Source organism: Microtus pennsylvanicus, chromosome 11 (assembly GCF_037038515.1).
Source record: "Microtus pennsylvanicus isolate mMicPen1 chromosome 11, mMicPen1.hap1, whole genome shotgun sequence".
NCBI classification, from domain to species: Eukaryota; Metazoa; Chordata; class Mammalia; order Rodentia; family Cricetidae; genus Microtus; species Microtus pennsylvanicus.
Window position 1 is genome coordinate 27,691,180 of NC_134589.1, and position 18,164 is coordinate 27,709,343.

Here is an 18,164-nt window from a genome sequence, read left to right on the forward strand (position 1 = left end):
GATTGCTTTGTCAGTGGTTCTCAACTTTCCTAATGCTACGACCTTTTAGTACAGTTCCTCATGTTGTGGTGACCCCCAAACATAAAATTATTTTCGTTGCTACTTCATAACTGTAATTTTGCTACTGTTATAAATCATAAATATAAATATCTGTGCTTTCTGATGGTTTTAGGTGACCCCTGTGTAAGTGTCATTCAACCCCAAAGGGGGTCGCAACCCACACGTTGAGAACCACTGTCTTTCTTGTTACTGAGTTCTTTCTTGCCGTTATTTTATGCTGCCTCTCGGTAATGACAATACTCATCTACCTGTTAAATGAAAAACAAGTGTTATTGCTGGAAAAACAGAGGCACAGAGAGGCTTAATAACTGGAAAGTTGAAACAGGGTCGGAACTGAGGCATTGGATTCCAGACTCTTGATTAACATTGCTTCTCCCAATGTCTGTTCCAGGGAGGCTCACAGGCTAGGGGTACACATGAGAAATGAAGATCCTTGTAGCCTCAGCTGAGTTCATTTCTCCTCTGCTCACTCCACAGCCAAGTGCCCGCAGCTCCCCACACAGTCCCTGGAGTGCTGCAAGCAGCTGGACCAGCAGGCGCTCCAGCCGGAACAGCTTGGGCCGGGCCCCTAGCCTAAAGCGTAGAAGCCCAAGTGGCGAACGGAGGTCCCTGCTGTCAGGAGAGGGTCAGGAGAGCCAGGATGAAGATGAGAGTTCAGAAGAGGAGCGAGCCAGCCCAGCAGGCAGTGATCATCGCCACAGGGGTTCCTTGGACCGTGAGGCCAAGAGCTCTTTTGACCTGCCTGACACCCTGCAGGTGCCAGGCTTGCACCGCACAGCCAGTGGCCGAAGCTCTGCCTCTGAGCACCAAGACTGCAATGGCAAGTCAGCTTCAGGGCGTTTGGCCCGGGCCCTGAGGCCAGATGACCCTCCACTGGATGGAGATGATGGTGATGATGAGGGCAACCTGGTAAGATCCCAACAGGGTACAGTGACCCCTCACCCCTGATCTTGAGAGAGGGCAACCTTGCCCAGGCAGCAGTATAAGGGATTTGTCACCAGGAATGCTCAGCTTGCAATCTGACCTCTGAGCAGCCTCTTTCTCTCTGCCACCCTGCAGAGCCTCAATCCTGCATGCTTGTGGCCAGGGCTGACTGCTCTCCACTGTCCTTGGTGGATATGAATGGTTTCAGGCAGATGTGTATGAATCTTTCATGGCCCTCCCCCTGTGACTCAGGAAGACCCATCACTCATCTCTCTAAACTGATCGCTCCCCTCCCCTCCTGTCCCCCTTTCTCGTCTGAACCTCATCACAAGCCTTGACTTACAGCATGTTCTCAGCCACTTCCTCCTCCCCCATCCCATTCACCACCCCTTTAACCCTGAAGATGAGCACAAGGACAGGGATGCAGGATGCAGGGGTAGCCCATGAGAAGGGGCCATGCCTCCTCTGCCCAGGTGGATCTGAGCAGACAGCTGTGATGGGTACAGTGTTTGATAACTGATGCAGCTTCCAAACCCAGCAGGGAGGGGAGGAAGAAAAGCAGGGAGCTGGGCTGGAGGCTGGAGGCAAGAGACCTGGGATGCAGGGGAGAAGGAGCGGATGAAGGAGGGTGATGCTGGAGGACTGGTGTATAGGGAGTTGAGAGGTGGTTTTAGAGATAAAGATAAAGAACCGGGCAGAGGGCTGGTAGAGGCTGGGAAGGATGGACCAGGCTCAGGCCTGCTCAGGAGACAGACGTTGATGATTTGGAGTCCTGGTCCTGCTTACACCCGTGTTCCTTTCTTAGAGCAAAGGGGAACGAATACGAGCCTGGGTCAGAGCCCGGCTTCCTGCCTGTTGCCGAGAGCGAGATTCCTGGTCTGCCTACATCTTCCCTCCTCAGTCAAGGTCTGTTGTGTCCCTACCTGGGGAAGCCAGCCATGGGGATGCCAGCCATGGGGCTGGGTCCCAGTGTAAGGCAGCAGGGGTAGTCTGCAGGTGCCTCTCCTTCCAGCCTTTACCTCTGTCCCTGGAGCAGGTTCCGTCTCCTGTGTCACCGGATCATCACCCACAAGATGTTTGACCACGTGGTCCTCGTCATCATCTTCCTCAACTGTATCACCATCGCCATGGAGCGCCCCAAAATTGACCCCCACAGTGCTGTGAGTCACCAGGATGTAAACACGTCTGTTGAATTGTGCTGAGTGCCAGGTCCCTCCTGGGTTAGCAGTCAGAATAAGAAAAGTAGGGGAGCCGGGCGGTGGTGGCGCACGCCTTTAATCCCAGCACTCGGGAGGCAGAGGCAGGCGGAGCTCTGTGAGTTCAAGACCAGCCTGGTCTACAAGAGCTAGTTCCAGGACAGGCTCCAAAACCACAAAGAAACCCTGTCTCGAAAAACCAAAAAAAAAAGAAAAAAAAAAAAAAGAAAAGTAGGGGAGAAAGCTCAAACTGTCCCCAGTCTGCCTAAGGTCACACATCACAGACATGGCAAGGGGATAAGCCAGGGCTCCCTTTAGGTCTCCTGGACTCTAGCCTGTAGTAATATGGGCGGTGGCAGGGTTACATCCTCAAAACACCAGCCGCCTGCCCGGCTAGCTCAGTCGGTAGAGCATGAGACTCTTAATCTCAGGGTCGTGGGTTCGAGCCCCACGTTGGGCGCCATCTGTAGTAATATGGGGCGGCAGCAGGGCTGCGTCCCCAAAACCCCCAGCCGCCTGCCTGGCTAGCTTATGGCCCGAAATAATTACACGGACACTGTATTCTTTTAAACACTGCTTGACCCATCTCTATCTAGCCTCTTCTAGGCTAACTCTCGCTCCTGGACTAGCCCATTTCTTACATATTAATTTAGCCCGTTTCTAATCATCTGTGTAGCGCCCCTAGGTGCGCTTACCGGGAAGATTCTAGCCTAAGTCCATCCTGGGTTGGAGCTTCATAGCGTGCATCTTCCCTGGAGCAGGTAGCATGGCGTCTCTCTGAAGGCGTCTGCTCCAGAGAGGAGAGCTGTCGAGTCTGACCTCACTTCCTCTTCCTCCCGGCATTCTGTTCTGTTTACTCCACCCACCTAAGGGTGGGCCTATCCAATGGGCCTAGCAGTTTCTTTATTGCTTAGCTAATGAAATCAACAGATTGATATATGACACTCCCACATCACTAGCCTTTGTTTCTGGTCCCATCGCCAATATGCCTTCAGTGTCCTCTCCTGCCTCAGTTTCCCTTCTACTGGCATAACAACCCAGCTGGGCACTTTATTGCATACACACACACACACACACACACACACACACACACACACACACATATATATTTATATGTATCATCATATCTTCTGAGCCCTGTTCTGAGATGAGGTGACACATAAAATTGATCCTGTATGGGCAGAATGGTACTGCTTTCCCTGTGCCTGGCCAGGAGTCTCAGTGTCACTGTGACTGGTACATTGCTCGGGGACATCTCACACACACACCCCACCCCGAGGGTAACACAGAGCTGGATGGAGGAGCTACTGTTTGTTCCCTGAGGTCTAACCAAGTTTCAAGCACCTATGCTTTGGGGGGCCTTTGGAGGGTAGGAGGTACGTTGGTCACCCCTGCTTGGCTGTGAATCTTTCAGTACTCAGAACAGCAGAGGTCAGAGGTTTCATTAGCTAGACATCCTTCCCAAGGGCCTCAGTTCTTTGGATGGGCCCAGCCTATTCTAGGAGCTGCCTCTCCCAGCCTGGCATCAGAGCCCTTCCCACTGGCAGCAGTTCAGGTTCTAGAAGGGTGACAAGGTGGCCCTGTTTCCCCCTCTTGACAATCTGCACCACTTGCTTCAAGGTGGTCAGAGGTTCCCTCACTCCTCCTTGCTGCTTTCCCCATCGCTGTTCAGATAGTGCTGCTGGGACTTGGTTTTTATTCAGGTGGGCTCCAGCCAGGCCAGGAGAGGGGAAGAAAGCCTGAGAGCTGGAGGGGCCTGCCCACCAGGACTAAGTGGGTAGGTGAGAAAGTGCCAGCACTGGGGACTCCCTTTCCGGGATGGTGCACCCCCTATGCCTGCCTGCTGTCCACCCAAGATCCATACACCCTGACACAGTCTCTCTGCCTTCCCACTTTGTCTCCATCCTTTGCCCCTCCCTGTTACACACACACATGTTCAGTACTGTTGGCCATCCCTCAAGCTCCCTTCTCAGCCATAGGGCTGACTTCAGCCCATAAGCGCCAGGGCACTGGGTCACCACCACCAATGCCCGGCATAGGCATAAACGTAGTACCTAGGATAGCACAGTCTGTGCCCAAGCATCCCAGCCTGCCCGCTGCACCATTTCTGGGGCTCACAGCAGGAAAGCAAGTGTGTTGGGTAGAATGGCTGGCAGGGTTGGAGATCTAGTTAAATCCTGCTCCAGTTTCAAGAAAGAAATCAAGGAACCGGGGATTCAGATCGCAGCCTATCCCCTCTACAGCACACAGCAGAGGTTCTTCTGCTCCGGGCAGGGGCAAAACTTTCCCCAGAGCCACAAGTGAGGCTGGAGGTGACACGGTGAGGGAACAAGTCTCTGGAGCTGTTTTGATTTCTTCATGCAGAGCAGATCTGGCTCATGGGTTGGGCCTCCTGACGGGTGGTTCCCGCCTTCTCTCTCCTGTAGGAACGAATCTTCCTGACTCTCTCTAACTACATCTTCACCGCGGTCTTTCTGGCTGAGATGACAGTGAAGGTGAGGGGGGTGGGGGTAGCACTGGTTCGGGCCCTCGGATCTCCGGTGGGTGTGGGGATACTAGAACTCGTAGGGTAGGAAGGATGCCACGGTGGAGGGCAAGGCTGGGGATTGCAGGGAGAGCGCCAATGATGTGGTGGTGTCCCCAGGTGGTGGCACTCGGATGGTGCTTTGGGGAGCAGGCCTACCTGCGCAGCAGCTGGAACGTGCTGGATGGCTTGCTGGTGCTCATCTCTGTCATCGACATCCTGGTATCCATGGTCTCCGACAGTGGCACCAAGATCCTTGGCATGCTGAGGGTGCTGCGGCTGCTACGGACCCTACGTCCACTCAGGTGACTCCCCCACCTTTCCTAACCAGCACCCCACAGGTAGTTCTGTGTTCCACTCCAGACAACACTCAGGTCACTGTTCTGGTCATTTCCCTCCAAAGTCCACAGCCACTGTGAGTTCTGCACACCCCTTTCCAGTGCGGCACACAAGGTCCATAGCCACTGTGAGTTCTGCACACTCCTTTCCAGTGTGGTACACAAGGTCCACAGCCACTGTGAGATCTGCACACTCCTTTTCAGTGCGGCACATAAGGTCCATAGCCACTGTGAGTTCTGCACACTCCTTTCCAGTGTGGCACACACATCTGTACAAGTCAGCTCTGTTGGGAGCACAATATAAAAGATCATAACCCCACCCCCCCACCCCATGGCCTCCAGCTGAAGCTTTCCCTTCAAGTCCCTTCAGGGTGATGTTCTTGCCGGTCCTGTGAGTAACACATCTTCCTACTGTCTTTTCTTACCTTCTGCCCCCTCAGGGGTCATCCCTGCTAACTCTTCCAGCAGGGGATCTTCCTTCCCCAGCCAGGCAGCCCCAATCTCTTAACTCAGAATTTCTCCTGAGTGGGGATGATGCCACACCCATGTGCTCTTTCTCTGTCTGTACCGATCATCTCCTCTCCCCTGTACCTCTCTGCATGCCCCTACTACCGGCTCCTGGTTGTCATCACCCCCACCTAGTCATCTCTGGGTATTGTCTCCCTCCTGTTGAGTCTTCTCCACTTCCAGCCTGATCAAGAAATATACTTGCTAGCCTGAGAGTGGAGGTGGAGCTGTGGGAGCTGTGGGTGCCTGTTTGGGGACTGCAGAGGGGGGAAGTCCTCGTGGTGGGGGCTCTGTGAAAAGGGGACTTTCACATGGCATGCTGGGAGGGCGGAGTGTACGGACAGCAAGCTACGGTTAGGGTGGGAGGAAGGGTCCTAGCAGGGAGTGTTTGAGCATCCACCACCCCTCCTCTGCTCTCCAGGGTCATCAGCCGGGCCCAGGGGCTGAAGCTGGTGGTAGAGACGTTGATGTCCTCTCTCAAGCCCATCGGCAACATTGTGGTCATCTGCTGTGCCTTCTTCATCATTTTTGGCATTCTGGGGGTGCAGGTGTGCAGGGATGGGTGGCCTGGGGAGTCTGTCTGGGAGAGCCTGGGGAGTCCCTCGTCTCCTCTTGGCCTTGGGTCATGCTACTGCTGCCATTGTTTCAAATAAAAAATAAAATGTCCCTTTCTTCCGGGGCCTAGGCTTCAGGCCCCTTTGCCTGATGGGAGTTTTTCGGAAAACTGGGACCCCTTAGGGTGAACCCCCTCCAAAGGACCCTGTTTCGCAGAGGCTTCAGGCCCATTGGTAACTGTAGCCTGTTGTCCCTACCCCCTATGTCTTGATCACACACATCGGTCTGCTCCAGGATCTCCCGCTTTCTTTGCTTCTCTGAGCAGGGTGGGCTGAGTGCCAGGTCTGGGGATCTAGGGCCCAGACAGCTGGGCCAGGTTAACGGAGTGCTGGCAGGCAGGCGGGTGTAGACCCTAGACAAGGCAGGAAGTGGGGGCTGCCTGAGAAACCTGGCTTCGGGCCCAGAGAAGGAACTTGGCTCTGGAGGAAAAAGAGCCATAGCAGCCTGCAGGGTTCAGCAGACACCCCAGGGAACTGGGGGAGCCCCCTCAGCCCATCTTCATCTGCTAACGTCCCCACTCCAGCTGCAGGGAGGACAGCTGACTGTTGGGCAGTGTGGGAAGTCCTCGGTGACTGAAGCTACTCTCCCCTCCTTCCTTCTTCTGCTTCTACAATGCCCACTGTGCTCTGGGGAGGGGCTGTTCCTTGATTTCCTAGAAATTCTCTAGCCCCAAGGACCAGGCTACATTTACCAAGGCTGTGCAGAGCCTCTCTAACCCACCCCCATCCCACATGTGGTCTGGGGCCAACCCCTTTCCCACTTCCCTTGGTTTGGGAGAGTGAGCCATTGTTGAATTCAATCCCATGGGTTTATGTTTGCCCTGAATGGTTCCCTCAGGCCCCTGATCCTCCTGTCCTTCAAATCCCTTCCCCTAATACCCCAGCAGGCACAGCCTGGGCTATTCTGAAGCAAGAATAAGCTTTCTAGGCAGACCCAGATGTAAGACCTTTTCTGCTGCTATGGTCTTAGTGAGTGAGTTAAGGTCTCTGAGCCTCAGTTTTTCTCTCTCTAAAGTGGGGCTTATAACCTTTGCACCTCATAGTTACTATGAGAGGCAAATGCCCTACTCAGTATGGCCCCTCAAACTTGAGCATCCATCAGAATCACCCAGGCTTCTTGTTAAAAGATGGTGGAGCCCACTGTAGCATAGCTGACCCAATAAGTCTGGGTAGGTTAAAGAAGCATTGTTCTCAGGTGACTTTTGGACACCCCCCCCCCAATCCTGAGCACCACTGCTCTTGGTAGAAGGGTAATGGCTAACTCTCTCTTTCCACGTTGTCATTCTTCCCTGGGAAAAGAAAGAGGGCATCTACAGGGGAGCTTCCTGTCAGGGTTTCTGACTGACCCCAGAGGTGAACAGCCCCGTCACTCAGGGCGTGTTACATCCCTGGACTCAGAGCTATGGTAGGGTTGGGAGCCTCGGGCTCACTCTCTTTCTCCCACGTGTGTGTCCAGCTCTTCAAGGGGAAGTTCTTCGTGTGTCAGGGTGAGGACACCAGGAACATCACCAACAAATCGGACTGTGCTGAGGCCAGCTACCGATGGGTCCGGCACAAGTACAACTTTGACAACCTGGGCCAGGTGAGTGATAGGTTTGGTATGAGGAGGATCCTGGGGGGAGGAGGACAGGACACTTCCATCCTGAGCAATGTGTGCCAAGTCAGCCAGAGTGGGCAACCACAGAGTCTGGCCTTCAGCTGGTTCACTGCCACTGTGTCCCAGGGCTAGTGTACTGGCACACCCCAGTGAACAGACCACAAAGGCCTGTAGCTTGCCAAAGATGGAGGGATGGAGGCTCAGAGAAGGTAGGGGACTGGCCCAGGGTCACAGGGTCTCATGGTAGAGCAGAGAACACATGTGAGGTTGAGAGCAAGTTAAATTTGATATGAACCCTGGCACCATCTTGGTCAGCTTTGGGCAGCTGACCTATGGGGACCTCCAATTTCCCATCTGGAAAAGAGTTCACCCTGCTGTTTTCTTGGGATTTGTAATGTATAATTTATGAAATATGTATTTGCTTACCTCATCAGGGTTTATTTTTTCAGAGATCCCTTTTCCTCCCCATTCATGGAAACAGATACATAGACAGTGATGTAGCCAGGCTGGGGCAGCCCAGGGTGATATATTTGCCTACCATTCTTGAGAACGTGGGTTTGATTCCTATTACTGCACAAGAAGAAAATGAAGTAGCTGGTTCTTGCTGGTTTGTTTTGGTTTCTAGACTTTGAGGGCCTTAGGAGCCTCCACTCTAGATGAGACCAGGGACTTAGTTATCTCTCATAGCTTCTGACCAACCATGGGACCCAGGACAGAGTGTTCTCCTGGGACTTGGAAAAGGGATCCCAAGATATTGCCAGGAGGTGCTTTGGTGGCACGTGGTGGGTAGTCTGGCCACACATTCTAGATTTCAAACGGTCATTTCCTCTCCTATCCCTCCATTCCCCCCCCCACCAGGCTCTGATGTCTCTATTTGTGCTGGCCTCCAAGGATGGTTGGGTTGATATCATGTATGATGGGCTGGATGCTGTAGGTGTGGACCAGCAGGTAAGGTGGGGATGAGAAAGACCGTTTCTGGGTTCAGGTCATTCAGCCTGGGCTGGTTGCCAAGAGTAACCAGGCGAGCATGGGTCAGAAGAACATGCCGCAGCTTACTGCAGGGCTGCATCTGTGAACCTTCAATAAGTTTAATCTTTTTTCCCAAATAATGGGCGAACAGTTAAAAATTGGTAAATTTGGCATGAGAAGCCCAAAGGTCCGAGAACACGGGGCTCCCATTCCCTCAGGACAGGAGTCAGCAGGAACAAAGAAACAGCTACTAGATAGCGAATAGCCATCCTTGCCTGGTGCCAGCTCACACCAGCCATTCACTTGTCAGATCCCTGAAGCTATTTAAACTCTGTACAAGTCCAGCCAAGGTGGGCAGCACCTGAGATGGCCTCCCCGTCAGGCTGAGGTGACCACATGGCCTTCCTGTTCCCCACCAGCCCATTATGAACCACAACCCCTGGATGTTGCTGTACTTCATCTCGTTTCTGCTCATCGTGGCCTTCTTCGTCCTGAACATGTTTGTGGGCGTGGTGGTGGAGAACTTTCACAAGTGCCGGCAGCACCAGGAGGAGGAGGAGGCGCGGCGCCGGGAGGAGAAGCGGCTCCGGAGGCTGGAGAAAAAGAGAAGGAGTAAGGAGAAGCAGATGGCCGGTCGGTAGTCTTTCCACGTCTCTCTGGGTCATGCTTGACCTTGGCCTTGCGACTGCAGGGGGTTGGGAGCTGGGGACGGGGGCTGGGAGAAGTGCTCCCAGCCCCCCTCCTCATCTCCTTTCCCCAACAGCATGTCCGCCTTTAGAGCCTGCATGAAGCAGACCAGGTCAGCTCCATGGGGAAGGAGCTGTCCCCCCTGGAGGCTCCCTCGGTCTCAGCCTCAAACTCCCCAGAGGATGCCAGGTAGAAACTGACACTCAGCGTCTCAGTTGTCTCTCAGAGAAGGGACATCCACCTGACCTGACATTACACCTCCCTGTAGTGGTGTCCAGTGACCCAGGGATTAGCATAGGTGCCGATTCAGATCAACACAGGCTTGCCCAGAAAGTATTCTAACCTCTGTGCTTTCTCAGAGTCCTAGCTGCTCAGCCAGGGCTCAGGTGAACCTGCAAAAAGCCAATGGTTGAGAATGAACTTTAGAACCACAGCCTTTTTCCCTTTCTCCAACAAAAATGCCTGGCTCCTTGATGGTTGGTAGTTTTCTTGCCAAAGAAGAAAGAAAAGAAAAGCCGGGTGTGGTAGCACAAGTCTATGATCAGAGCACCCAGGAAACAGAGACAGAAGGATCACAGGTTCAAAACTAGTCTGGGCTCCACAGTGAGTTTAAGATCAGCTTGGGCTAGACAATGAAACCCTGTCTCAAAAAGTCAAACAAAGAAAGGAGAGGGGGGGGAGAAGGAGAAAGTGAAAAGATAGGAAAAAAGGCTTCTCTCGTACCTGGAAAGATTTAAACTCACAGGAAAGCTAAATGACCATTCTTTGGCCCAAGACCACCTCCAGGCCCTGACCTGTGCTCCCAGCAGCATCTCTTGCACGGGGCAAGGGAGGCTTCATGCCTCTCACCTTCAAGCTTTGCCATGGACAGGCTGAGACACGTGGGAAAGACACACAGAGTTGGGAAGGGAGGCGAGCAGCTCTGTCGCTGCTTTGTTTCCGGCGTGTGTGCAGGTGTGTGTGCACCTGGCTCCCATTCGGGGCTCCTGTCTGTCTGGTGCTCTGTCATCTCCATGACTCTCTCAGTCACAGCCCACACCCTTCCATGTGTCTCTGTGTGTGGGTTTCAAAGCCTTTGTGTGTCTTTCTGTGTCTCTCCCTGTTTGGTCTGTGGGTTTCCCTCTCCTCCACCCGCTCACAAACTGTCTGCCTTCCGCCGATCAGATGTGTGCCGCGCTCTGAGTTTCCCTTTGGTGTGTGGAAATGTGAGTACCACCAAATAAATGAGTCAGGGGCTCAGTGCCTCTGCCTGCTTGTGCCCTCAGCTGCATCTCCTGCGGCATGCCGGCGGCAGGTGCTTGGAGGAAGGGGAGAGGGCCGAGTTACAGAAAAGGATGAGTAGGATGGAGCTGGAGATGCTGAGGGAGGATGTGGAGGGGGACTCTGGCCTCCAGGTGGCCATGAGCAGGTGCAACTCCCTGTCTCCCACATCCACCCTTCAGAGGCCCCCCTCTACCCAGCTCTGGGTTGGGGTCTGGCCTTGGCTTTCCTGTAGATTCTAGAGCTGAGCAGGTACCGTCTCCCCAGGGCCATGCTCCCACTTCTGCTCCATCCACCGCACACCCCTTGCAGTGAGATGCCTCGACATAGCTTCTGCAGATGGATTGTTTTGGCAGGAGGCCCTATAGCCCCTGCCTGGCCAGCTGTCTCCACTTCTGGGGTCTGTAGCTGTTCAGGTGCAGCTGAGACCACAGTGGGGGTGGGAATGGACACGTCTGTTCTGATGGCAATCTGCCTGCTCCCTTCCAGCACCTTCCCACCCCTGTCACCCTGAAGAGTCGGATAAAACATTTGTCTTGTTCGGGTGCCCGAGTCTGGGGTTGGGCAGCCAGAAGCGATGGCTATTGCTCAGTAGACCCTATTTGTAGGTAGAATAAGGGTTGGAGCTGAGGGGGAGTGAGCTGCTGAGGGGCCCTGCCCAGCGCACCTGGTCCGGTCAATGACCAATGTCGTGTTTCGTTCTTTTAGATCTAATGTTGGACGATGTAATTGCTTCCGGCAGCTCAGCCAGCGCTGCGTCAGGTACTGCGTCTGGGGTGTGGGTTCATGCGTGTGGGGACATGCTCTTTGCTCCCTCTCCATGGCTCATTGATTCTATCCTCTAGGGGTGAAGGGCTGAGGGTCCTTGGGGCCCCCAAGAGGGCAGAGTCCGAAGTGTTGGGTCTGCGTCGTCGTTCACCACCCCATCCCCCCCACCCCAGGCCCATGCTAAGCTGGATGGAAGTGAGGCGGGTCTGGCCCCCTCTGGCTTCACAGTTCTTGGAGGGTCCGGGTCTTCTGAAGAGGCCCCAGGATTCTGCACCACCTCCCTGTTCTCCTGTCCTCACCTTTTGATTATTAAGCTGCAAATCTCTCTGCCTTCTCTTGTCTGAAGGGGAGTCTTTCATCCAAGGAAGAGGATGAGAGGAGCAGGGAGGGGAAGGATTTGTTTTAAAAATGTAGCAATGAATAATTGAACCAACTCATTAATAGTCAAGTAATCACGGTGGCCACCTTGTCTCTACAAACATCAGGAACTGGGAGCTGACAGAGTGCCTTAGCTACAAGCTTCTCCCCCAAAAGCCAGAGGTTTGAGAACAAGTTGAGTCCCTACCTCCAAAAGCTGTGTGTGTCTCTGGGAAGACTCCCCAGTGCCTGCCCCTCACCCTGTGCCCGACTCTGTCTCTTAGTCCCCTTATACTGGTCCCAGAGGGAGGTTGGGAGGATCAGAGTCTCTGGCAAGGGCTGTGGGGCCTCATCACATCCCCTGACGTCTCCACCTGGAGGTTCCCAAGCTGTTTATCCCAGGATTCCCCTTCTGGCCTCCTCCCACAGATTCTGCAGTTCGGAAGACTGTCTGAAGTCGGGAACATGTGAATAACGGCTTTGTTTCCCTATTTTTACTAATCAAAGGCACATTTAATTGCTGATCAGGGCTTCTGAGCCGCAGAAGGTCATACACCTAATGGTGGTGAAGAGAACTGTTTTGCCGTTAAATTATTCTATGGGGTCTTCACATGAGCGAATGTATGACTTCCTTTAAGCCTTGAGAAATTTTATTGAGAATGAAAGGTTCCCCACATGGCTGCTTTCTCTGTTGCCGAGGGCTTGGGTTTTCAGCCTGGGAACCGCCGACGATATCATTCCTCACTGCCCAACTCAAGCAGGCACCATCCCTGGGGGAATGGGCTGCGGGGTCTGCGAGGGCTCAGAGACCTACCCATGGGGCCTTCTGAGCCTTGGCAGGTCATCATCTCCCGTTGCTATGGTCCTGAGCTATGGTGTTTGACATTGGCTAGCGTCCCTCTGGGGGCTCAGGAGTCTCTGGCTGGTTTGTGTCTCTATTGCTAGGTTCCCCGTGTCTCCATGTTGAATTGTTTTCCGAATTTCTGACATGGTAAGGGATGTGGGGAAGGCGGGAGGAAGTGGTCTTCAGCTTAACCCTTCTGAGGTGTTGGGCAGCAGGTTGGGTGTGGAAACTGAAGAACCCTAAACACCACCCAATCACAGGGCTGGCCCACTGAGGCTTTGCCCCCAGGGGACTGCCCTGTTAACCAGCATGTGTAGACACTCCTGCTCCACAGCACACACTGACATCCTGTACTCCTACCCAGGGCCCCTGGCTTGCTCCAGCTGCCATGTGCATTGGTCTCTTTGGTTGTAGCAACAACCTAGACTCTGAACAGGGCCTCTTAACATCTTACATCCCTCTTCTCAGGGCCTGGGGTCCATCAGGGTCTAGACCAGAGCTTGCCAAACTTCAACATGAGTAAGACTTACATGGATAGATAGGACAGGGCTTCCAGAGACTTGCCCTAAAGGTCTCCCACAGGGATCTTGTCCCTGAAATTCTAATAGACTCCCAGATGCTGGGGTGCGGGTATGCCAGCCTACCTACCACGGTGACAGGCGTGAACTCAAGTCTCTAGCCTAGGATTTCTGGGGGTCCAACATATGAACCCCCCTTCCTGCTGAAATATCTTTACCCACCCTTCTGCTGCAGCCAGCAGAAAATATCACGTGCCCCAGGGAAAGGTGAAAGGGAAAAATGGATTATGGAGACACTAAACAGACACCTAGATCTGAAGGGAGAGAGAAAGGGGTTTCTGGGTGACAAGACCAGCCCTGTGACCCTTGGCCTCCAGCACCAGCTTCTACCTCAGCCACCTCGAGTCTTCATCCCCACTCATCCTCTCTTCTTCCCACCGGGCCAGGACCCACAGAAGCATGGCTTTTGTTGTGAGAGGGCCTATATCCCTACTAAAAGCCTATTTATCCCCTACCACTGTCCTTGGCAAGCCTGTCACCCTGGCTGTGCCTTGGGCTCCTCATGACCTCTACTAACTCACAGGCTCCTCTACTCTCCTCATCTGCCCCTGGACCTCCCTAGTGGCCTGGTGCTCTTTTCCCACTGGTTCACTCTGAGCCCTATTCTGCCCACAGCAGTTGCTACCAGCAGGAGGCGGGGAGGTCAGGCTGGAGGCTGGGGTCTTGCCATCTCATCCTGGTGTTGGGCCACCTACTCTCTGGGTCTCTCTGGATGGTAGAGGGGCTGCTGGAGGACAGGCCACTCTAGTTGGCTCGGTGCTCTTTTGACTTGTGTGCTAATGGAGGATTTCCTGGATGCCTGCCAATCAGGGCTGGGGGCTCAGGTAGAAGGGTATTTGGGACCTGTGGCCATGAAGACATGTTCTGCCTCAGTCATTCCCTGTCCCCTAGCCCCCCTCCCTCCCGCCGAGTTGCCTGGAGGGTCCCTGGCTGAATGCAGCCCCCACCACCACTCAGGCTCCTGAAGCAAGGCTGGAAGGCATGGATGTTAGTGATACCTCTATTTGGCTCTGGCGAGCTTACGATAGTCAGGCTGGGGTACCAGAGGACGAGGGGACTTCTCCCTTCCAGCCTCCCCTCGACATAGTCTCGACTAATAACGGGGCTAATAAGGAGCCGTTTCTTTTAGCCTAATTGTATTCAAACATTTTAGTTAATTCTCCATTCATATTTTAGCATAATGGGATCGGGTGTGCTCGGCATTTATGGAGATTAATGCAGAGAAAGTTCCGGCTGCTAAAGCAACACAGGGTGACTAGCGCCCTCTGGTTCTCATGGTACTGAAGGAAGGGAGGAAGGAAGGAAGAGGCCCTGGCTGGCCCAACCACCCTCCACTATCGGGTGTGGATGACCTGCGGTCTCATGGAGTCCCCTGCCTCCGGCCTTTCCACTCCCTATACTCTTGGGTGTCGGGAGGGTGGCCTGAGCAAAGTCACACTTGACTGGCCCATCTCTGAAAACAAAGAGATGGGTTGATGCACCTCTGATGTGCACCTGGCCTTTTGGGGTCTGTGCCCCAGGTTATCCACACCTCAAGGCCGATGTGGAGTCAGGTCGAATGGGCTTTGCAAACCCACAACTGCCTCTTCTGGGCACGCTTCTTCCTTTGGCTTTTGGTGGGGACTCGCCCCCAAGCCACTCCCTAACTCAGTTTACCTCTCTGTGAAGGAATCCTCTGCATGGGAAAAGATAGTTGTATTTGAGCTGGCCTGGGCCCAAAGCTTTCTGCCACCCCCAAGCCAGCTGGTTACTGGCATGGGCCTCTGTAGCCCCCGCTGACTGGCTTCTGCCAAGACCTCCTAAGAGGGGAAGGGCTGTCTGGGACCTGAGATGGGCCATGCTTTCCCTGAGGGGGGTGCTCTCTTCCCTCTGTGTGACTTCCTGTGAGACCTATCTGTTGGCACATTTCCAGATAGCCTGTCCCCACCTTGGCCTGGCCCTTACTTCAGCACCTGGAGGAGGGTCCTCTGAGATCTGCCCCCAGATTTCTCTGGCCTGCTCGGCAGGATAACCCAACAGTGTGACTTCCCTAAGGGGTCGGCTAATTACAAGAGTAACCCTATGCCTGTGACAGATCTCAGACAGCGCTTCCAGCCCAGCCTGCAGTGTCAGGCCACCCCAATACCCAGGGTAGACTGGGTACTGCCTCATTAGAAACTGGGTGAGTCTGTGGGTGGCACCCTCCCAGCTTGAGTCTGGGACAGAGCAGAGCCCTGGGCCTCCCCTCTACCCTCGCCACACGAGGCTGTGGGAAGTCCGAGCCATTGTCCTCTGGGGGCCCTGTGGTAGGTCAGCAGGCAGCCAAGATGTCCAATTTCCAATCTCTGGTCCTATCGCAAATCCCAGATCCATGTAATCCCTTCGGCAGGCCCCAGAGGCTGAGCCTGGAGAAGGCATCGCAGCCTCGCCTCTGTGGCTGGAGCTCCCTCTGAGCCCGATTAGATGGGATCTTTCATCTTATCGACCCACCTTGCTACTGAACATGGAATCAAAGGTGTTATAAGAAACTGGCACAATTTAGAGACTGCCCTAGGATATGAGCTCACCCAGTATCTAATGTAGGGGAGGGGCTCTGCATGTCCCTATCCCATTCACCCCTGACTGCAGGCAGTAGAACAGATGCTTGACTGGGGACAGGCCAAAACAGCCTGTCTCCTGCAAAAGGCACCGCGCGGGGGGGGGGGGGGGGTAGGGAGGGGAGGGGTGCCATTGGGATGCTGGTGACATGGAATGTTTCAGCACTGGCGGTAGAGGCTGTCGGCAGGGAGGGGCTGTGGGTGGAGGGGTGTGGGGGGCAGGGCCTGATGTTTGCTCTACTCTCTTTCCTGCCGCCCCCCCCCAGAAGCCCAGAGCAAGCCATACTACTCAGACTACTCACGCTTCCGGCTTCTTGTCCACCACCTGTGTACCAGCCATTACTTGGACCTCTTCATCACCGGTGTCATTGGGCTGAATGTGGTCACTATGGCCATGGAACATTACCAGCAGCCCCAGGTAAGAACAAGTGAAGGGCCAATAGCTTTGGGACCTCCCCAGATGAGGCAACAACCTGAACTCTGTGTGCCAGGCAAGCATTGGAAACAGTGCTTGGGTCTTTGTACCTGCAGCAGTCTCCTTAGAGGTGGCTATACCCTTTGTTTTATAGATGAAGACACTGAGGCCCAGCCGGTTGTCTTGACCAAGATCACATAGCTAGGACGTGGGGGATCAGTACATTTTTATCGAGCATTTAGCATATGTGGCTCTGGGCCTTGGACAGTGAAGAAGACAGACGGATGTTGGCCCGCAAGACATAGATTCTAGTAAACCCAAAAGCTCGTCTGTTTCCAGCCATCCCTCTCGTCTACCTTCTAGCCCTCAGTTTCCCCATCTGTACAAGGAGGAGGTTAAGCTGATAATATGCACGCCTCTCTCCAAACTTGACGCTCTGTGCCTTCCGGCATAGTCTCATGTGCTCCTCACCACCTCTCGAGGAGAAATTAAGCACCATGAATTGTCATGGAGTAGTGGTCAGGGATCGGCTGTCATGGTAGGAGAGGGGGGAAAGAAGGCTTCCTTAGCTTCCTTCACCCTGCTTCCCCACTTGGAGAGGTATGGTGATAAAGGGGTGGGGCAGGCTTCAGCCTTGGACCTAAGGAAACCCTGCACCTGGCCCCACCCCTGACAGATCCTGGACGAGGCTCTGAAAATCTGCAATTACATCTTCACGGTCATCTTCGTCTTGGAGTCGGTTTTCAAACTTGTGGCCTTTGGCTTCCGCCGTTTCTTCCAGGACAGGTAACAGAGGAGAGGGGTCTGGGAGAGTTGAGAGGAAACAGAGGTGTGTCTCCTGGGGAAACACCCAGAAGGCTTTGAGCCTAAAGACCTTTCTTAACTCTGTGAGTCCAGCTGCCATTCTTGGACTGACGGAGATGGTGATCACGGATCCAGGGCTTAAGGGATGGGAGGGAGGGATTCGGAAGTCTGACAAGGGATGACATAGCGGGTTTTGACAGAAAGAAATCACTGTGAGCTTGGAACCAGACTGCCTGGGTTGGACTCAAACCCTAGTTCCTCTACCTAGTGACTGGTGACTTCGGGCATTGCTTCAATTCCCTCCTCTGTGAAACATGAACTATCTCTTTCCATATCAGAGTTGTGGTATGGACATAAAGCTCTTAAAACAGTGCTCGGTGGAAAGTAAACATATCAATGCTGAAAACAAAGTCAGATGAAGCTTGTAGTCTCAAGCCTGCTGGGAGACCGAGGCTCAGGCTTGTAGTCTTAGCATGCTGGGAGGCTGAGGACAAAGGATTGCTGAAGTTGAGGTCAGTTTGAGCAACACAGAAGAACACCATGTTGAGGGGGGGAGGTTAGATAACGATTAAAAATGAAAAGCACAGGTCCCCTCTGTTCTTTTCTGAGCCCCCATGGCACCCTCCACCACCCCCTTCCCCCACTCATAGAGTTGCATTCCCCATGTTCCAGGTGGAACCAGCTGGATCTGGCTATTGTTCTCCTGTCCATCATGGGCATCACACTGGAGGAGATTGAAGTCAATGCTTCACTGCCCATCAACCCTACCATCATCCGTATCATGAGGGTGCTCCGCATCGCCCGAGGTATGTCCGGCTTTCAACACTTGTGCCTGCCTTCCCACAGTAACCAGCTTGCAGGGGGAGATGGAAAGAGTCGGTTATGGGAAGGGCTTTTTCACCAGCCCCCACCATAGGGGTTTGAACAGCACGAGTGGGTTGGGGTATGGGTGGACCATCCCATCAGCTACAGCCCAGCCTGGCTCTCCCAGCAAAGTGATGGGAGACCTGGAGGGCGCCAGTTCTTGACACTGTCCTGTTCCTCAGTACTGAAGCTGCTGAAGATGGCTGTGGGCATGCGGGCGCTGCTGGACACGGTGATGCAGGCCCTGCCCCAGGTAGCTGGGAGGTGGGGTGGGCAGAAGGG

General features: G+C 54.0%; 1 protein-coding gene across 17 annotated transcripts in view; it reads left to right on the forward strand.

The window, feature by feature from the left end:
• The window catches only part of Cacna1g (calcium voltage-gated channel subunit alpha1 G), a 65,235-nt gene that overhangs the window by 38,997 nt on the left and 8,074 nt on the right, over positions 1-18,164 (forward strand). For 6 of the 17 annotated variants that reach the window (XM_075991070.1, XM_075991066.1, XM_075991057.1 and 3 more), the window contains 13 exons: positions 538-969; positions 1,790-1,890; positions 2,021-2,144; positions 4,607-4,675; positions 4,825-5,009; positions 5,971-6,097; positions 7,620-7,745; positions 8,619-8,708; positions 9,149-9,362; positions 16,066-16,217; positions 16,891-17,000; positions 17,691-17,824; positions 18,065-18,135. In XM_075991070.1, coding sequence (XP_075847185.1) covers positions 538-969; positions 1,790-1,890; positions 2,021-2,144; positions 4,607-4,675; positions 4,825-5,009; positions 5,971-6,097; positions 7,620-7,745; positions 8,619-8,708; positions 9,149-9,362; positions 16,066-16,217; positions 16,891-17,000; positions 17,691-17,824; positions 18,065-18,135 — 1,935 coding nt within the window. Of the gene's footprint in view, positions 1-537; positions 970-1,789; positions 1,891-2,020; positions 2,145-4,606; positions 4,676-4,824; positions 5,010-5,970; positions 6,098-7,619; positions 7,746-8,618; positions 8,709-9,148; positions 9,363-11,384; positions 11,439-16,065; positions 16,218-16,890; positions 17,001-17,690; positions 17,825-18,064; positions 18,136-18,164 lie in introns of all 17 variants that reach the window. The other 11 variants (XM_075991069.1, XM_075991065.1, XM_075991071.1 and 8 more) reach the window with 3 other exon arrangements.